At 36.4% G+C, this 20,961-nt stretch overlaps 1 protein-coding gene across 1 annotated transcript; it reads right to left on the minus strand.

Annotated features, from left to right (window-relative positions):
- Positions 1–8,655: 8,655 nt before the first annotated feature.
- On the minus strand, positions 8,656–14,969 carry LOC149831617 (chlorophyllase-2-like). The gene is made up of 2 exons (XM_090012148.1): positions 14,686–14,969; positions 8,656–9,366 (listed from the first exon to the last, which is right to left on the minus strand). The coding sequence occupies exons 1-2, from the start codon at positions 14,917–14,919 to the stop codon at positions 8,701–8,703; spliced, it is 900 nt and encodes a 299-aa protein (XP_089868274.1). The 5' UTR covers positions 14,920–14,969; the 3' UTR covers positions 8,656–8,700.
- Between the last annotated feature and the right edge of the window lie 5,992 nt (positions 14,970–20,961).

Below are 20,961 nucleotides of genomic sequence, written 5' to 3' on the forward strand. Positions count from 1 at the left end.
TAACGAGTCCAAGAGTTGAGCGAATTATAGGGTAAAACAGAGAAGCACTAAAGAAACATTCAATACATTAACAAAAGCATTATGTCCATTTATTACAACTCGTGAATGCATAAATAATTAAATTGTTCAGAGTTCTAAGCAAGATCATTGAAGAATAAGATCTCATGGCTACTCCCGCAGTGACACCCGCGATCACTCCACTTATTCGCTACCTGAAAAATATTAATGCAGAAAGGCTCAGACTACCCTATCTGCGTAAGAAGTATTATATCCATATGTTTGTGCTTAGTGTCCTGTATACAGATATGTGCAACATTTTCAAGTATCATGAATATAGAATTTCAGGCAATATAATTTGCTAAGAAGAAAATTATTACTGAGACAGACATGATTTCTACTGTACTAGAAAATGATGAAAATATGCCAAATGCAGTCACATGCTTACAAGAATTACTTGTTACTGTAAATTTCTAAGAATTACTACAAGAACAACAGGAAGTGCACTCGGAAACTATACAAGAAAACAGTAAAATTTTATGTTTATCTTTTACTTACCCTACAGGTACACACAGTCATTCGACATCGTATCAGACCGAGATCATACGGGGGTCTATTATTTAATAACTTATATGACTAGTCGTACGTATATTCAAAGAAGATGATCCGTGACCGAGAGAGTACTCTCCAGTGGCTAGAACTAGAATTAGGATGCACCATGTAACTTCTGCAGAAGACTTGGATCTACCACCTATGACGCATTGGTAGTCCTGACCCTCTAACTCCGAGGACTGGGGATCGGGTGAGACGCCTAGCTCTCACAAAAACACAATTGTCCCACGGAGCTTGTACCATCTACCTTCTCCAAGGTAGAACATGGGTCCGATAACATACACTGTCTTTTAGGTGTACCCAAAACCCTGAAAAACCGGTAACATATATCGTCTTTCAGGTATACCCAGAATTCCATAGTCAGGTATATATATATATATATTTCTTCATGCGAGCCATCGCACCTCAAGGGATTTCCAAAATCCCAAACCCAAACTTGGGCTGAATCTTAGTGTATGCACATTACTAACCCAGTGCATAATAGGCACCAATCATATTCCTCAAAATTATCGGCTCAAGTTCGAGCCAAGTATTGGTACTTGACTTATTTTAAATTTTATTATTGATATAGGGTGTATGTATCGTACCCCCCCCCCTTCCGATCATGCCACCACATGGTATGTCTTACATACATCATCTCGCAAGTGCTCATATGGTACTGCAAAGATTCAGTATAATTGCAAGCTTGGTTTGAGCTTTCGAATACTCCATGACCCCTGAATGCTTAAAACTATGCTAATATCAAGATGATACTTGTAATTATAAACCGCCCATACCCTGACCATGATTATCACATTCATATGCGAACCACCTACTCAATTTACATGTAAACCAATCAACATATACCATCATGTTATGCATACCAATTGCATGTCCTCAACAATCATCTTGCATGTAACATTGGCCAACATAAGTCATTAAACATGGCATGACAAAACTGACATCCTTAGCCCATTCTAACCCAAAAAGGTACGCAGCCTGGTGTCTCTATTTAAATTAACACGATAAATTTTATATCTATATACGTGCATATATGATACATAAGTGTTTGTATTTCCAAGTTCTGTTGGGCTATGACATACCCCTATTGGTTTGTATTCTACTACAGGCCATTACCTACAACACACCGGCAATGTGGTTTTCTCTGCTGGTCATTCAAAAAGAGGAAGAAAGCTGGATTGACTGACCCCAACCTACCATCCTCGATAGGGTCTTGCGTCGTGACTGAGCGACATCAATGTGTGCTCTGCAAAGTTATCTAGAGACAAAGCAGCCAACTGGTTCCTCAACCAATGTCAAACTCATATGATTCACAGTTATGATCACTAAGAGTTCAAAGAACATAGAGGTAATAACCCAATAATCAAGAGAGATGGAAGCAACAAAAATAACAGTTGGGTAAGAGTCCATCAGCCAAATAATAACGCTTGATATCCACTCAATCTGGACCATTTTAGGTGAAGTTGTTGGTCTGTGCACGACTTTGAAATACGGTCGGCAATATGTGTGTGTCTTGGTTCTAAACATAGAGGATATGTTATATTGAACAACAATTGTTCTTTTTTTTTATGCTTACAATAAATCCACCAGTAACACCTTAAGGTATATGCTAAATCTCCATTTGCTCTGGTCATACAAAAAAAAATTATTTCAATGTTCATACAAATCTAGCATGTGTCCCATGATGTCTTGATAATACATTCATTAAAATGCTATATGATTTGGTCATGTATATTTACTCTCTACTTATACAGTTTTGAAATTAAACCACATGATATCATGATGACTACTATATGGTCCGAAGGTATAAATAAAATTTCTGTTTGTACAGACCCAAAAGAAAGAAACCACTTGATATCACCACATGAACAATTCAATTTGCGTGACCCTGTATCTTTATGATTAGGACCTTTAAAAAAAATGTATTTGAACATACGAGATAAGAATAGTTTGATAACCGAATTAAGGTTGTGTCATAAATTTCATCATTTTTTTATAAACAAGGAATACACATTGTTTGTTAGCATGATATGGCTATTAGAGTTATGCCTGCCATCTCCTTGACATCCCCTGACATGAGATTCAACCTTTGCAAATACAAGTCTATTATTCATGGTACTAAGAATCGATTTGATCTCACATCCGCCCTGATTATTTTAAACGGTTGTATGCAGTTACATACATTTGAAGGATGCTGCAGTATACTTGTGCTACAGGGCACCAAACACATGCATATAGATACAATACCTCTTACCTTAGTTCGAAGAATCAAGTCCGTGGATGATGTCGCTTCCTTCCTTCTCGGTTGGAGCTCCACGTAAGGTGAGGGAAGAGAACTCACACAACAATAATGGTGATTCTTTGGAGGGCTGAGAGAGAGAGAGAGAGAGAGAGAGAGAGAGAGAGAGAGAGAGGAGGAAGGCAAATCGTGGTTCACACTTTTTGCCAAAGAGGTTCCTCCTTCCCCTATTTCAACTCTTCTTAATTAGGCCTTCAAAATTTTTTTGAAAAAAAGTGGAAACCGTGCAGCCTATGCACGATTTCCCCTTTTCTAAAGTTTCTCACTCACATTCCTATGTTGCCCCTCCTTCTTAATTGAACATTTGCTTTCCAACCATTTTTTTTCATTTATGGTACCCTTCCTACTCTTGTGGTGAGGGCTCCCCTAAAAATGTAGAAAAGAAGAAAAATATCTTTACCTCTTGAAAATTTTCAGCAAGTGGTAACTTCCCACGTTACCACTTGCTCTTTGAAATGGCTAAAACATAGGAGCTTTTAGCCCCACATTTTCTTCTTTTTCTGAAAAAAGGTTCAAATACACATCGTGCAAAAAGCCGTATGCACTGGTGGGGGGGGGGGTTGAACCAAGGTCAGTCCTCAAAGGAGCAACGAACTCCACCACTGCACCAATTCTCATTTCATTGTAATTTGTGATTTTAATTTATATAAGCCTTCGTTCAACGTTTCCCTTCTTGGCGTCTTTCCCGTTTCCAAATGGCTTTTCTCGATTCTTCTTACCTACCTACTAAATTTCATTTATTACGTTTCGGATCTCATGCAAGGATCATGAGATATTCGAATCTATTGAGATTCTCTTACAAATCGGGTTGGATCTTCGGACCTCCCTAGAGTTCGAATCTGATTCCCAAACCGTATTTCCTTCATTGGACCCATGTGGTCCAATTTGGATCCAGTGAAAATTCATCAGACTTGACATAATCATATCTCTTTGCAAGAATTATCAATTTTATTTATCTAAAAATTTCTGAAAAGTTTTGGATTTTACATATTCAAATCATTTAAGGCTGAAGTTGAAAACCAACTTGGCAAAAGGATTAAGGCCATCAGATCTGACCGCAGTGATGAGTACTATGGTAAATATGATGGAGCAAGTGAACAACGTCTAGGGCCCTTTTCTAAATTCCTAGATGAATGTGGGATCGCCCCTCAGTATACCATGCCAAGCACTTCTAGCATGACTGGTGTTGCTGAGAGATAAAATAGGACCCTAAAAAATATGGTAAGGAGTATGATTTCTCATTCTATCTTACTAGAGTTCCTTTGGAGAGAGACATTAAAGAATACAACTTATGTATTGAACAGGGTACTATCGAAAGCAGTAACCATGACTCTATATAAAATATGAAGAGGCAAAAAGCCTAGTATAAAATATTTTCATATTTGGGGATGTTCAGCTGAGGTTAGGCCATACAGGACACATGAAAAGAAATTGGATTAAAAAATGGTTAGCTTCTATTTTGTTAGGTATTCTGAAAGATCCAAGGGCTATAAGTTTTATGACCCTGTGAATAAGTCATTTTTTAGACAGAAAATGCTTGTTTCTTTGAGAGTGCTGAGTTTGAGGGGAGTGATAAGGTAAAGGACATTGCTTTTATAGAATAATATGTTTCTCTTTCTACAATTATGGTTGACAATGATCATATCTATATTTCTGACATTGTTTCTACAAATCTAGAACAAGGCAATGCTTTAGATCTTCATATCTAAAATCAAGCTTTTACACTTGGAGAACAACCTCAAGAAACACCTCAAGTAACTCAAGAACAAGTGTTATTAAGAAAATCCACTAAAGAGAGGAGAAGGAAAATTTCAGATGATTATATTATTTTTCTCTAAGAACATGAGGGTGATACTAGCTTAAGGGAGGATGATCCAATCAACTTTCATCAAGCTATACATAGTTCTAACTCTCAAAAGTAGATAGATGTCACGTATGAGGAGATTAAATCTATAAAGGACAATGACGTATGGGATCTTGTCTTATTACCTGAAGGTGTGAAACTCATTGGTTGCAAATGAATACTTAAAACCAAGAGGGATTCAATGGATAATGTGAAAAGATATAAGGCCCATCTTGTTGTAAAAGGATTTACTCAAAGGGAAGGCATTGACTACACAAAGACTTTCTCTCCGGTTTCTACGAAAGACTCTTTTAAGATTATGATGGCACTTATGGTTCATTATGATTTGGAGCTATATCAGATGGATGTAAAGACTGCATTCCTTAATGGTGACATTGATGAGACAATATATATGGTGCAATCAGAATATTTTGTCTCAGGCGATGCAAAAAAAATGGTTTACAAATTAAAGAAATTCATCAATGGACTTAAGCAGGCTTCTTGTCAATGGTATCATAAATTTCATCAAGTTGTCCTCTCATTTGGTTTTGAGATGAATGCAGTTGATGAATGCATATACCATAAGTTATGTTGGGGTAAATTTATTTTCTTGGTCTTATATGTGGATGACATATTACTTTCCAGTAATAATATAGGCATACTGCATGAAACCAAGAGATTTATAACAAAGAAATTTGAAATGAAAGATCTTGGTGACATCACTTTTGTATTAAAAATTCAGATACATCAAAATCGTTCTCGAGGTATTCTTGGATTATCGTAAAAGATCTATATCGAAAGGATTTTGAATAAATGTGGCATGAAGGATTGTAAACCAGGTGATACCCCTGTTGCTAAGGGAGACAAGTTTAGTCTCGCTGAGTGCCCTAAACAACAGTTTGAAGTTAAAGACATGGAACATATTTTCTATGCATCTGCTGTGGAGAGTCTTATATATGCTCAAGTGTGTACACGTTCGGATATAGCATATATTATTGGGATGTTAGGCAGATATCTTAGTAACCCAGGTATGGATCATTGGAAAGCAGCCAAACAGGTTATGTGATACTTGCAAATAACAGAAGGTTACATGCTCACATACAGGAAGTCAGATCATTGGGTATTCTGATTCTGACTTTGTTGGATGCCAAGATAGCCACTGATCCAAGTCAGATTATATTTTTTTGTTGGTTGGAGGAGCTATTTCTTGGAGGAGTGTCAACCAGACACTCAATGCATCTTTCACTATAGCATCAGAGCTCGTAGCCTATTATGAGGCATCCAATCATGAAATATGGTTACACAATTTTATCACTGGGTTGCGGATTTTGGATAATGTTGAAAGATTGCTAAAATTATTTTGTGACAATAATTCGGCAATGCTATATTTCAACAACAACAGGAGCTCATCTAAGTCAAAGCATATTGGCATCAAGTTTCTTATTGTTAAAGAAAGAGTGCAGGATGGCTAGTTATCTATGGAACATATTGACACAAACTCCATGATTGTGGATCCACTTACCAAAGGTTTGCCACAAGAGGTCTTTCACGAGCCTACTGCTCGAATAGGTATTTTATCATTTTATGATATGTTGGTCCCGTTTGTATTTGAACATTCTATGATATAATAAAGTTTCTTTTACCACTTGACTATAAAGCTAAAGTTTTGATTTCATTTTGTACTCATTTGTGGTGATCTCATTAAAGATTAAGGCAGAACCAGTTGAAAATAAGCATGTCCGGATTACATTACATGTTATTTCTATGCTTCACATTCATACTTTATCCAAGTTATTTGGTTATGTCAATATATGTGATCATTGATGGGTCTAATTATGATATTTATAATAAAGACCGCTTTGGTTCTATGTCGACATTATCAACGGACCGGATTGTTAAAGATATCAATTGATAAGATAGTATTTTTGAGCTCATAAGGATATAATGCATGATTATAAAGTGTCATATGTGGTCCAAGTGAGAGATTGTTGAGAAAAATCGTGTGGGCCTACATATGTTCAATCACACATTATAGGCTCTCTAAGGTTAAGGCTCGTATTATGTGATCTCATACGGTTGGGCCATGTGATATCTCATATGGTATGGTCTTGTTATATGCAAAGACCTTATGTGCAAAGACCTTATGTGCCCTTATATATCAATTTTCAATTTTATGATGGGTTAAATTGAAAAGTAATCATAAGGTGCTTACAATTAGGTTATGGTCTCCAAAATATATATAGTGGTTATTCTTTGAGGCTCTTCATCAACATCATCAAGAAAAACAATCTCTCCCTCATAAGGTTTAGAGAAGAAGGCAAAAGTCATGTATAGAGGTTATGAAAGATCATACCCGTGAAGATCTACCAGAGCACCAATGGATTCAGGTATGTTTCTGTATCAAGTTATGTTTATGTTCTTTTCAACGATTTAGCACGAACAAGATTAACGATCTATTTAGTTTTTCTGTGGATTCAAAATCCAACAACCAAGTCATTCAAACTATCTTTCACGCTCATATCAATAACATGTGATCCATCCTTCTCATAGTTAATGACAAACTGGCGATCATCAACCATGGGTTGATTGTGTTCTTAAAGCTGACACAAGTTGCAACAATTAGCGGGATTTATATTTGCTACAATCAGTTGTACATACAATCCAGTTAGAATCTCATCATGCGAGTTGTTTTGGTGGCCAAATCTAACCTCGTAGATGTGTTCATCATGCTCAATTTAGTAGGAATCAACTCTTGGATCTATGTTTTTTGAAGAAAAAACATGTTTTTATGAGTCGGAAAAAACCAATGCATTTATAACGGTTTTTTTTTTTTTATCGTATGAAAAACTTGTATACAGGTCAGATTCCAGTGATCCAAAAGTCATTTTCCACTAAATAAAACATGTAGATCACATCTATGGTGTCAAATGTGAGTGGAAAAACGAAAAAATGGGCCTTGCCACTTTGCTAAGTCGAATGCATACAATCGACCGTAGCAAATATGTTCCCCAATTAGCCTATGCATCTTCTTTGCAATTTGATCCTGGAGCTTCACAACAAGAAGTCTAGGCCTGCCATTTTGTCCTCGATAACTCATTTTCTGTTAGCGACCGTGTGAAGCCTAAAGTAAAGGGTCCAAACACCGGATCACTGAGCACTATTTTGAATGCCTTCTTTCGATTAACATGGGCAATTGGGTCAGAAATGGAGTTGCAGATCTCCTCTGCAGAGAGCAAAGTAAACAAAGTTTGTCAATCTTTATAAATTCTCTGACCATCAAGACATTGCCTTACAACAACATTTCACTTTATCAACATTATATTATTTTGACCAACGGGTGCTCCCCTTGTTTGGTAGGAGCAGCTAGTGCACGTTACCTTGTGTTGGGACGTTGCAGGTTCAAAACCCAATGGTATAGTTGTGTAGGGTCTGCCTAACCCCAACCTGCCTTTAAAAAAGAACGTTACATTATTTTGATGGAAATAAAACAGAGGAATTTATTACATGTATTATGATGGATAACGAGAAATCACCCATCGAAAAAGGTAACACAGCAAAATAAAACACGCACACATTAAAGGTCGGCTGCAAGTTCATTCAGCTTTCTGGCATGTTTCAACTATTCAGAAAGGGAGGGGTCGCTCAGGCCTTGACCAGGCCAGCTCAGACCCAAGTAAAAGCTGAAAACGTAAGCTTGGTTATTGGAAATGCATATCATGTCTTCATGCAAGGATTCAATAGCATCCGAGTATGTATATACGGATATATAAACTTTTTTCTTAATAAACTGATTTAAACCAATTCGACAATTTCTTTGGAAAACAGATTTGATTCAATGTCCGATTATGACAACAATGGCTATGGAGTTTTAACATGAGAAATTTGAGACTAGTTAAAACTCGTGTTAATAATAACAATTCTGTATTAAAAAGTTCAACACATGCATACATTACTTCTCATGAAATACAACTGTGGACAGTGCCACAGGTGATTTTTCAGGCATCCCAACTACCTGCCTGAGAACATCAATTTCACCATTCAGATAGGCCTCCGAGAATGCAACCATGATGCCCCCAACAAACCTTCTCATGAGCTCCCTGTTATCCCCACTCTTACACACCCAACGGCTGAGATCTTCAGGGAACCCTTCATCCAACATATCCATGTGGCCATAGTCCCTAGCCACTGCATGACAAACTGGGGGGACACACTCCCTAAAGAACTCTGCATGGTTGACATGAATGGGAGCACAAGGGCAACAAAGCTTCTTAACACTGCCAAGCCCTGTGCCTACCACGAGGGCAGCCATTTTGGGGTCTAGGGAGGAATCTTTATAGGTTAAGACAGGGGGGGTGGTCTGCCTTCCCAGGCAGTCTCCATCCACTGGGTCTATCCCTAGTAGAGCAGAAAAGGTCAGTGTGCCCTTGGCTTGTATGCCTAGTGCAAGGGCAAAGGCCACTTTCCCACCTCTGCTGTGACCAGATATTGATAGCCGTTCCAGGTCTGGCTGCACATCATTTGGCAGGTGAGACTGCAATCCCTTTGGCAACCAATCCACAATGGCTGCTGCATTCTTGATTTCTTCACTGCAATCAGATCCTGTGATCAGGTATAACTGTGCAATAATCAGCAGTCAGTCGGTATCTTACTATTAAAAAATAAGTAGGATTACTAAAATATGTGAATCATGAACTGTGTGAAGTGGGCATCTCTGATATTTTTTCCCCACAAATCTGACCCTGTAGATGTGTTAGGCAAGGCCCATTTGTTAGGAATCTATTGGACTGTGTTTTTCTACGATTTTTGGATGCTTGAATATTTACAAAAAATTTATCCATTGATGTTCAAGCCATAAAAAGTCCTACTTATGTGTCATAATCGGATGATCCAAGAGCTGGTTCTTATAAATCCAAGCACCCTATGGTCAGATTTATTAAAAAAGCAAAAAAGCCTATGACATTCTCATTAACACAAAAAATCTCATATTTTCAGTTTCCACAGTTGAGTTACTCGTGTAACTGTTTTTTCTTAGATTAAAAAAATCATAAGAAAAAAAAAACAGAAAGACAGATGTTGATCAACACCTCATACTAGAGTAATTAATTTGGGTGTGGTGTAAAACATGACTGAGTTCACGAATGTTCGATGTGTAGCCAACTTCAGGGATGAGAATTTCCCTTCCATTTTTAAAGTCCATTTCTTGTGGAAATGAGACTGGGCCTGAACCATAGTGACAAATATCGTGACATTTTTATAAATATCATGATATTTTGTCAGCTGTTTTAAAGATGCTGTGATGTTTTGAAACTAGTGTGATATTTTTGTTAATGAAAATATGGTGATTTGTTCCTGATATGTACATTTTTATCAGCAAAATGGGGTTTGCACATTTTTGCATTTTTTTTAAATTTTTATTCTTTCTTATATTCTTTCAAAATGTTTAGATCCTCTTACTTTTGTTGATATTTTACCAATAAAAATATGTAAAAATATCAGAATTTCGAAATTGTCACTGAAAAATTGACACGTGTTTAATTGTTGTTTTAAATGTTTTCACTATGGTTTGAACTGATCCGCCTACACTCCAAGAAAAATGCTAATTAGCGATGGATTTTTTCCATCGCAAAGTTGCGACAGTTTTTTTTCATCGCAAAGTTGCGACGGATTAGCAAGAGAAAACTATAAGTCACTAACATTCGAAATATTTACGAAATTAGCGACGGGAAAACTTTCGTCCCCAAATCCGTCGCTAAGTAGTGACGGATCACACTTAGCGACAGATGTGGCGACGAAATATTTTTCATCACTAGTTAGCGACGAAAACATTTCGTCGCTAATTGTCAATGTAAAACACTCGCTAGTTAGCGACGGAGTAGCGATGAAATGTTTTAAACACCCTTTTAAATCTGTATGTCTTTTTATTTTTGTACATGTGAACAGATCTGAATGGTTTTTATTAACTGTGCATATGTATGTAGATCGGTATAGTCATTATTAATTGAGTATGTGGATGGGATCGGTATGGTTTTTGCTGATAAATTGTGCATGTGGATCGGAATTTACTGCTAAAACTGGTATAGTTATATGGAGATCAAGCTTGTGCATTGATTTCCTTTGATTCACATGAACTCAAAGCCTATAAATCTATGTTAAATCTGGATTCTAGTTAGTCATGCATAAGGGGTATTCTTGTTGGAATTTAAATCAGACTTTATTTGTTTTGGTCAGCTGAATTTGCATATTGTTTGGTCATGTGCATCAGTATTTTTAACATCGAAAAATCTATAGCTTTATAAAATATGCATTATTGTTAAAATGTAATATATATATATATAATATATGAGCATGATCAGTAAAATGGAATTTCATTGCAACCAAAAGTCGTCGCTTTTACTGATCGAATTTCAATATTTGAATGAAATTGAATTTCATTGCAATGTTTTTACTGTTTGTTACTGATTTTCTTTATGTTCCTTCATCTGTGGGCTCTGATGAGGAACCAGGGTTTTCAAGAAACAGTTTCACTATAGATGTAACTAGAGGGTCTGATAAGAGGCAAGAGAAGGCAGTTTTAAACAAAAAAAAATTGATAGAAGTAAATGAAAATGAATTTTATATATACAGAAGGTGCCTAAAAGTGTGTTGCAAGGCTAAGGATGTTTCTTCAATTTGCTTATTCTTGGTGTGTGTTCAATTTGCTTATTCTTGTTGGAAATTCTTAATCCTTTTGTTTCATGATCTTATAATTTTGGCTAACAAAAATAGGGTTCCTTTATTTATTTTTTATTGAAAGTTAAAATTTTCAATTTGTTTGGCAGAATTTTTTTTTCCTTCTAGCACTACAATTATAATAGTTTGCAATGTTTGAGGTGCAATTATAACATTTTTATTTGTTAGAATATGGTTCGTGGAAGTCACAGTGGTCGAAGACCAAGTGGAAGTAGTGAGACATCATTAGGTAAATATTTTTGTGTTATATTTAAATATAGACATTCATTATGTTTTTGCTTATATATTAATATAAACATTGTTACTTGTTAATCGTCTTTATAGGATCTCAGTTTAGTGAGAGGCAGTCTCAGCCTTTGTCGTCACGCAATGCTTCGATAGGTATATCATTTAAATAATTGTATATTTGATTAGTTTAAATGTACATTGTGTGAATTTCTAACTCATTGTTCAGTAAGTGATGTTTCACCTACACATGACCCACGTACCTCAGTTGCACAATATGAAGACTACAACAAAAAAAGCAGCTGGTAGGATAGATGATCAACTACAGTGGAAGGGCCATGGGCCTTCTACTATCAGGAGGGATTACTGGAAGGGCATGTACGACAAGTGGGCGAGCAACGAATTTTGAAACCGCTCAGCAAAGGCTGCACAAAACCGAGCGAAGATGCTCGATACCCATCTACACACAGGTGAATCTAGGACTTTTGAGAGCTATCAGAAGAAAATGGTAACTCATCAATATATACATTATCAAATTTTTAAGTATTTTTGCATACTTATTAATCAATTTTTTATCATTTAACATTGCAAAAAGCAGAAAAATGAGACATTGGGCCTTACAAGGATGTGTTTGTTGAAACACATAAACGTAAAAGCACAGGAGAATTTATATCAGAAAAGGCAAGAGCGACATCGGTATGTATTTATTGTATTAATAAACACTGTAATATACAAGTTACTATGAATTACGTTATTATAAACATTGTAATTCTTAATTATTAATTCATATTCCAATCATTACTTTGTAGGAGTCATACGAGCAGCAAATGGTATAGCAATATAACGATGACTCTACTCAGCATCCGTCTTTTGATCCTGCAGCATGGGTGACTGCAATCGGTGAACCCAATAAGGGTCGTGTGTTCGGGTTTGGGAGTAACATGAACACCACAGCAGTCGTTGCCTCCTGCAGCCATGGCTCTCAGAGTTCTCCCGTCAGCATCAACTCCGAACGTCCGATTGACCCTGCTATGTCTTAGGATGATGTCTGTCAGCATCTTGAGGACAAAATGCAGTACTTTTTAAATGAAGTCATTCCCAACATTATATGTAATGAGTTGTGCAACTTTTTTCAAGTCAGGGAAACTTCGTCTGTATTCAACATGAGCTCTAGTGCCCGTCAGGTATAAAGATTTATGTCATTTGTTTCATGTCGTTAGATTTCAACCTTAGAACACATACAAGCAAACTTTCATCACTATGACTGTCTTAGAACACATATGAGCATGATAGAATCACATATAAAGTTTTTTGACTGCTTTAGAACACATATGAGCATGATAGAATCACATATAAAGTTTTTTGACTGCCTTAGAATACATATGAGCATGATAGAATCACATATAAAGTTTTTTTATTGTCTTATAACACATATGAGTATGATAGAATCACATATAAAATTTTTTGACTGCCTTATAACACATATGAGCATGATAGAAACACATATAAAGTTTTTTTACTGCCTTAAAACACATATGAGCATGATTGAATTAATATGCAAGTTTTTCACTATTTTATAACACATATGAGCATTTTGTTTGTATTTTATTTATAAATATTAACAGTTTGGTTCTCTTGTAGGATGTTGGAGATGATTAGCGTAGAGGAGCTGACAGAGGTATGGAGGGAGGGGTAGATTGAGAAAATGAAGAGGATGATGCCCCGAATCTTGACGACGATTAGTTTCATGTATTTAATTTGTTTGACGTACTTGTAATTAATTATAACTTGGCAAAGACTGTATTTTATTGTTTAACTTAGAACCTGTGTTAATTTTGTTTCACTTGTATATGTATTTTGTTTTTTATAAGTAGGTTATATGAATTGTATTACGAGAAATTTTTCTTGAGTTTCATAATTCAATTTTTTTTTTTTTAAAATTAGCGACGGATTCGCGACGGAGTATATCCGTCGCCAATTTCATACAGGCGATGGTTTGCGACGGACTTTAATCCATCGATAATCCGTTGTTAACGTGCTGACCAAAAGTTAGCAACGGATTTTATCCGGATATAATCCGTCGCTAATTAGTGACAGACATAAGTTGTCGCTAAGCCATCGCTAATTAGCGATGGATTAATGACAGATACAATTTGTCGCAATTTAGCGACTAGGATTATGCAACGGATGCTCTCCATTGCTAATCCGTAGTTAATCCGTCGCTAAACGCATTTAACGACGGATAGCATCCGTTGCTAATACGCATTTTTCTTGTAGTGCTAGTTCGGTGATGCTGGAAAAGGGGTGCAGTAATTCCACTCATAGCACCACTTCATCACTTTTCCTCACCTAAATAAGACTCCTACTTTTATCTTAAAAAAAAATGACTGGCTAATGTCATCAAGTTGACGGGACGTCACAAGTTGAAGTTAGAAACCAAAAGCTGGGTGTACTCCCCTGTGAGCAGGGGAGACCTCAAGGATTTCACCAACCTGAGGTGGGTTTCCCTTAGATTATCCTAAGAAAAAAAAAAGCGTACCACAACTAAATAGAACCAGAGCAACATGATGCTATATTATGTCCCAAGTTGTGCATTTTGAATAGCTTAACACTTGACATAATTTTGTAAACTCAATTGCTAGAACGTTCAAGGGTCTGCTTCTTTGCTGCTCATCCATGTTCTATCTGACGTATTTGATATGATCGCTCTTAAGTGACCGACAATGGATATACAGTGAGTGGATTCGCCCCCCTTTTGGCTGGTTGCCCTACTCTTCTTGTAAAGCTGGGGGTTGATTCCTCATCGTCCTGAGCTTTCTCTGATTCTTAATTTCTGACTTAATAAAATTTGAGTTTACTTCCCCCCTCAAAAAAAAAAAAAGGCATGGGGCATCTCATAAAAAATAAAAAAAACAATCCAGACCTTCTCCATTACACCAATATAAACCCAAATTCGAACACTTTTTGAAGTATAACTTACCAGAGGAGCAACTACGACGAAGCCATGAGAAGCAACATGGGAGAGAATATCTTTGTAGAAGCAATTGTGAAGCATGTATCCATGCAAGAAAACAACAGTTGGGTATTGGCCTCCTTCAGATGGGTGAGCAATTACAAACTGTTTGGGAGGTGATAGAGGGTTTGAGCTCTCGTTCACCTTATCAATCTGAACCTTGTACTTCCCTTGCACATAAACATACTCAGGGCCAGACATCTTCTCTTACTTCACACTTATCTTTGCACTAGGAACTTTTCTTTTGTTGTAGGGAGGGGCAATTTTTAAAGGACACCTTGTGCTTAATTAGCTGGTCTGATAGTTTCAGAATGATGAATGCTAGAGCTGTCGTTTTGTAATGATGTGTGGTTTTTTTCAGTTGCCAGAGCAGTTCTTTTACCATACGTTTTATATCTATTGGTGTTAGAAATATATTAGATTTGGTCCCGCTTAGGATTCGAATCCCACTACATTATTGGATATGGATCGTAAAATAAACTATGACATGGTTTTTTTTTTTCTGTATTTGGCTTAGAATAACGAAGAAACAAGACTCGTACTGCAATTCGGACCATAGTAACAAATATCGGTGATATATTGTGATTTTATCATATGGTATTTTCAAAACCGATATAATCTTAAAAAATCATAATATTTTAAAAAGTATTGTCATAAATATTATTATTTTATTATGATGTTGTTGGCAACTCCGCCTGTGTAGTTATACACTGCCGGTCCCAAGCCCGGATAAAGGAGGAGGGTTGCGGTAGGCCTGTGACAGCCAGCATAAAAACTTTGTCATATCCTATGAAAATGAACCAATATGAGAATTTCGTTGGGGCGTTCCCTACTGAGCGACGCGCTGTACTCTCTAGGCCCGGAGGCAGTGATAAATGTGCAAGGGTTGCTAGGTCGTCGCCCAGAAGCGACGCGTCACACCGACGCCCGGGTGTGGTGTCAAATAGGCAAGGGTTCCCTCACTTTGTTGGACGGGTGGGGGTAAAGAAGTTAGTCCAAGACCATAAAATTAGGTTAGCCACTTGGAACATAGGGTCTTTAACTGGTAAGTTGGTAGAGTTAGTAGATGTTATGTGTAGGAGAAAGATTGATATTTTATGTCTTCAAGAGACCAAATGGGTAGGTGAGAAAGCTAAAGTGATAGAACCTTGTGGATATAAGATTTGGTATACAGGAATAAATAGGAATAGGAATGGAGTAGGGATTGCTATGAGTCGTCAGTTTATAGATAATGTAGTTGAGGTCCGTAGGAAGGGTGATAGAATTTTACTTATTAAATTAGTATTAGGTACGGATATTATTAATATTATTAGTGTTTATGCACCTCAAGTAGGTTTAGATGATTCCATTAAGCATCAATTTTGGGAAGATTTAGATGGAGTAGTACAAGAGACATCTTATGGAGAAAAGCTTTTCATCGGCGGTGACCTTAATGGACATGTAGGCATTAGTAGGGATGGATTTGAGAATATCCATGGAGGCTATGGTATAGGAGAAAGAAATGAAAGTGGAGAAAGGATTTTAGATTTTTGTTTGTCCTATGATATGATCTTAGCAAACACTTGGTTTAGGAAGAGGGAGTCTCACCTAGTAACATTTAAAAGTGGGGTTGATACGAGTCAGATAGATTTTTTCCTACTTAGAAAGAGAGATAGGGGTTGTTGCATCGATTGTAAGGTTATACCAGGAGAAAGTGTAGCTACACAACATAGAGTCTTAATTTTAGATCTTAGAATTAGACAAGGCCGCAAAAGGGATAGACATAGGATAGATCCTAGAATTAAGTGGTGGGCACTGAAAGGAGCTAAACAAGGAATGTTTGTAGAGCAGGTAGTTAAGGAAGTTGATTGGTGTCTCGAGGAGGATTCAGAATCAATGTGGAATAAGATAGCGGGTGGTATGAGAAAAGTAGCTAAGGAGGTATTGGGTGAGTCTAAAGGCGGTGCACCACTAGGTAAGGATACATCATGGTGGAACGAGGATGTCAAATTAGCTATTAAGGTTAAAAGAGAGTGTTATAGAAATCTAAGTAAGAGTCGTGATAATGAGAATTTGGAGAAGTATATGATAGCAAAGAAGGAAGCTAAAAAAGTTGTTCGAAACGCGAGGGCTAAGGTATATAAGGAGGTTTATGACAAGTTGGATACCAAAGAAGGCGAGAAGGATATTTATAGGCTTGCAAAGATGAGAGATAGGAAATCGAAGGATTTGGGTATGGTTAGATGTATCAAAGATGAAACGCAAAGGGTTTTAGTCAAAGATGAGGAGATTAAGGAGAGATGGAAAGATTATTTTGATAAGCTATTTAATGATAGTCATGCTCAAGATCTTGGAGACTTCTCCATTCCTTTTCATGAGATAAATCGTGACTTCATGCGCAAGATTCAAAAGAAAGAAATTGCAGAGGCTTTGAAGAAAATGAAATCAAGAAGGGCAGTTGGCCCAGATGGTATACCTATCGAGGCTTGGAAATGCTTGGGAGAGAAAGGTTTAAAATGGTTGACAAATCTTTTTAACTTGATTTGGCGAACAAATAAGATGCCTAATGAGTAGAGGAAGAGTACTTTGGTGCCTTTATATAAGAATAAGGGTGATATACAAGATTGCACAAACTATCGTGGTATAAAACTCATGAGTCATACTATGAAACTTTGGGAGAGGGTGATTGAGTCTAGGTTGAGGAAGGTTGTCATGATATCGGAGAATCAATTTGGTTTTATGCCTGGAAGATCAACTATGGAAGCTATACATCTTCTTAGACAACTTATTGAAAGATATAGAGAGAGGAACAAAGATTTGCATATGGTTTTTATTGATTTAGAGAAGGCATACGATAGAGTACCTAGGGACGTTCTCTGGTGGACAATGATGAAGAAAGGTGTTTCTCTCAAGTACATTAGTATAATTAAAGATATGTATGAAGGAGTAGTAACCAATGTCCGCACTTGTGGAGGGGTGACAACCAATTTTCCGATAACGGTTGGGTTACATCAAGGATCTGCTTTAAGCCCTTTCCTATTTGCGATAGTGATGGATGAGCTTACGAGATCAATTCAAGAAAATGTACCGTGGTGTATGTTGTTTGCTGATGATATTGTTTTGATTGATGAGTCTAGAGCTGGAGTTAATGCTAAGTTAGAATTATGGAGACAGACATTGGAAGCTAGAGGTTTTAAGTTGAGTAAGAGTAAGACTGAATATATGGAATGTCGGTTTAGTAAGCAACGAAGTAGTGATGGGAGTGTAGTGAAGCTTGGTGAGCAAGATATACCGGTGAATTATTATTTCAAATATTTGGGATCCATCATTCAAAAGTATGGAGAAATTGATGGAGATGTAAATCATAGGATAAAGGTTGGGTGGATGAAATGGAAAAGTGCTACTGGAGTGCTGTGCGATCGTAGAATGCCATTGCGGTTGAAGGGAAAGTTTTATAGGACGACTATTAGACCCGCTTTACTATATGGTACGGAATGTTGGGCTGCCAAGAGACATCATATTCAAAAAATGAGTGTAGCTGAGATGCGGATGCTTAGATGGATGTGTGGAAATACAATAAAAGATAAGATTCAGAACGAAGAGATACGTAAGAAGGTAGGTGTTGCACCCATTGAAAATAAGATGCGAGAGAATCGTTTACGGTGGTTTGGACATATTCGGCGAAGGCCTAATGATGCTCCAGTTAGAAGGTTGGAGAAATGGGAAAATATATTAGTTAAAAGAGGTCGGGGTAGGCCTAGGAAGACGTGGATGGAGATGATAGGAAAGGATATGAATGCTTTGAACCTCACCGAGGACATGGCGTTGGATAGAAATGATTGGAGGAAAAGGATTCATGTGGAAGACCCAAAATGAATTTCTTTTTTGGTTCATATCGCTGACCCCAATTGTTTTGGGATGAAGGCGTAGTTGTTGTTGTTGTTGTTGTTGTATGATGTTGTTGGCTAGTAACACGATATTAGCATTTTTATATATTCTTAATGTTTTCATTTTATATGCACTACAAGAAAATAGGTCATTTAATTTAAATATGCTGATATTTTCCCTAGAAAGTCAAATTTTCTTTAAAAATATTAGAAGATTATCCCTTGAGCAAATCCTGAAGCCTAGATTTGTGGCCATGGTTGGGATAAGGCTTGATCATGATGACGATATTTGAATCTTGACCAAATATAATTTGTTTGCATTTTTGGATACGGATTCCACTCTACTTCATCAAATCAGGTACAGATCCGAAACCACACTCGGATTTGCACTTGAAATTCGGATTTGGGATTTGTATCCACATGATCAAACCTGTTTGCACAATAATTAGCTTCCATGGTTATTGTGCTCACGATATTTTGGTGAACTGATAACTCCAGCCACAAAAAAAGAAAGATATATATTTTTTAATACAGGACACACCTAGATATCTCAAAAACAGTGTTTTGTATTTTTCCGGTGTAAGCAATTGCTACTGAATTTGTTTCCATGAAACAAATATTGGTGATATTTTGAAACTGTCACATTTTTGTCCTGGTATGAAGGAGATAAAAATGTCTTTATCATGGTATATAAAAACGCTTTTTACATTTTTATGTTGTTATATGTTTTTAGATTTACATGGTTTTTATTTTCAACTTCCGTGTACGGCAAGACTTTTCAAGATATGAACAAAAAAAAAATTATTTTTTTTTTCAAGATTGTTCACTCTTGAGAACAAGATTTATGCCAGTGATTGTGTCATATGGCGTTTTAGTTGCATGAGTGAAATGTGTTTTAAATTGTAAACATTTCAAATATGTGTTTTGGTTTTTCAGGATTGGCCTTATTTGAAAGCATAGTTTGACATGGACCCCTAGGTGGTGTGATGGGATAAAATGGGAGATAAAATGTCTCCCATTTTATAAAGGGATAAAGAAAAATGATAAAAACCGGCACTTCCTTGGGTCACTAATTTACCTTGAAAATGGCTTGTTGTTTGGATTAGTGTTGCCAGTATCACAGTTATCAGGAAATGAAATGAATACGAGAAGTGATAAAATGAAGCAGAAGCGGGAAAGCAAGTTCTAAAAATTAGTATGACGCTGGAAGTAAGATGCAGTTATGACGCCAACATGTAAGTGCATGAAAAAAAAATGAAAATTAAAAACATAGAAAGCAATATAAAGCGCACGCCCAAGCAAATAAGTAATAATGTGAGTGCAAATATAAAAACACTATAAAAGCAACATACAAGCTTGTTATAAAAAAAATACCATTTTTTAATTTGAAAAACATTGAAAGTGAGGGGGAAGTGACAAGAAGTGAGAGAAAAGTTTTTAAAGAAGCAAAAGAGAATTGATTTGGGAAACAAAAAAAGAAACAGGCTACCCACTAAAAGGAATCATGTTTTTCATATTTTGGAAGCAGGATTCTCAAAGCTTCTCATCTTTTTGGGAAAGCATGAAGTTTTCCGCTTCTGAAGCAAGCTTTTGGGAAAACGAATTTCCCTATTTCACAAGAAGCTTTCGGTAAGGTAGTAAAAATATGGTCAGTATTGCTGCAAATGGGTTTGAATCGGCTGATTCATATTGTATTGGTGCAAAATTGATTTACAACGAGCTGATTTGGCTTATTTTTTAAATATTTAAAAAACTTAAAATATTTTTTAGTAATTTTTTTATTTTTAATATTTTAAAAATATTATAAACAGGGTTGTGAGCATGTAGACACACAAATTTTGACCGAATCATTCCATTTCAAAGTTCTGTTAACTTCAACTTTATTTTTGACCTCCAAAACACATCTTCAAAATTTTTAACAAAAATAACAATTAAACTAAAGGATCTTAACTTTCGAAAAAGCTAAAAAACAGGTGAAATGAACATCAGACTAAAAAAATTATGCCCAAAACATGGTAACTTATTTAATAAAAATCTTATTGTTCATATAAGGCCTACTTTGAGCCCATGTTTGACAACAAAAATGATTGAATTCAGTTTTGCACTCAAAAGATGAGATAAAGTAGAGGATGTTATCTTTCAAATGCATCAAAAATCACTTCAAAAAATATCTAGATAGAAAGTTATGGCCGAAACAAGTTACCATATCATAATAAATCTAAAGTAGGACCCGATTTGAACGTGGAGATCCAAATTTTCTATATCCAGTCAATAGAAAACCTCTAAAATCCCTTCCACGCTTGCCATTTGAAGAGACCCCCCCCCCGGCCTCAAACTATATCCTTATCTCCCAAAAACCAAAAAAAAAAATCTTAAA

This window comes from Nuphar pumila, chromosome 7, assembly GCF_984573655.1.
Source record: "Nuphar pumila chromosome 7, dmNupPumi1.hap1.1, whole genome shotgun sequence".
In the NCBI taxonomy this organism is placed as follows: Eukaryota; Viridiplantae; Streptophyta; class Magnoliopsida; order Nymphaeales; family Nymphaeaceae; genus Nuphar; species Nuphar pumila.

Excerpts from the sequence above, each read along its gene's own strand:
- LOC149831617 (XM_090012148.1), bottom strand. The coding sequence starts at position 14,919 with ATGTCTGGCCCTGAGTATGTTTATGTGCAAGGGAAGTACAAGGTTCAG. Across the intron at positions 9,367-14,685 it reads TCGTCGTAGTTGCTCCTCTG|TTATACCTGATCACAGGATC; the intron begins GTAAGTTATACT and ends ATTATTGCACAG.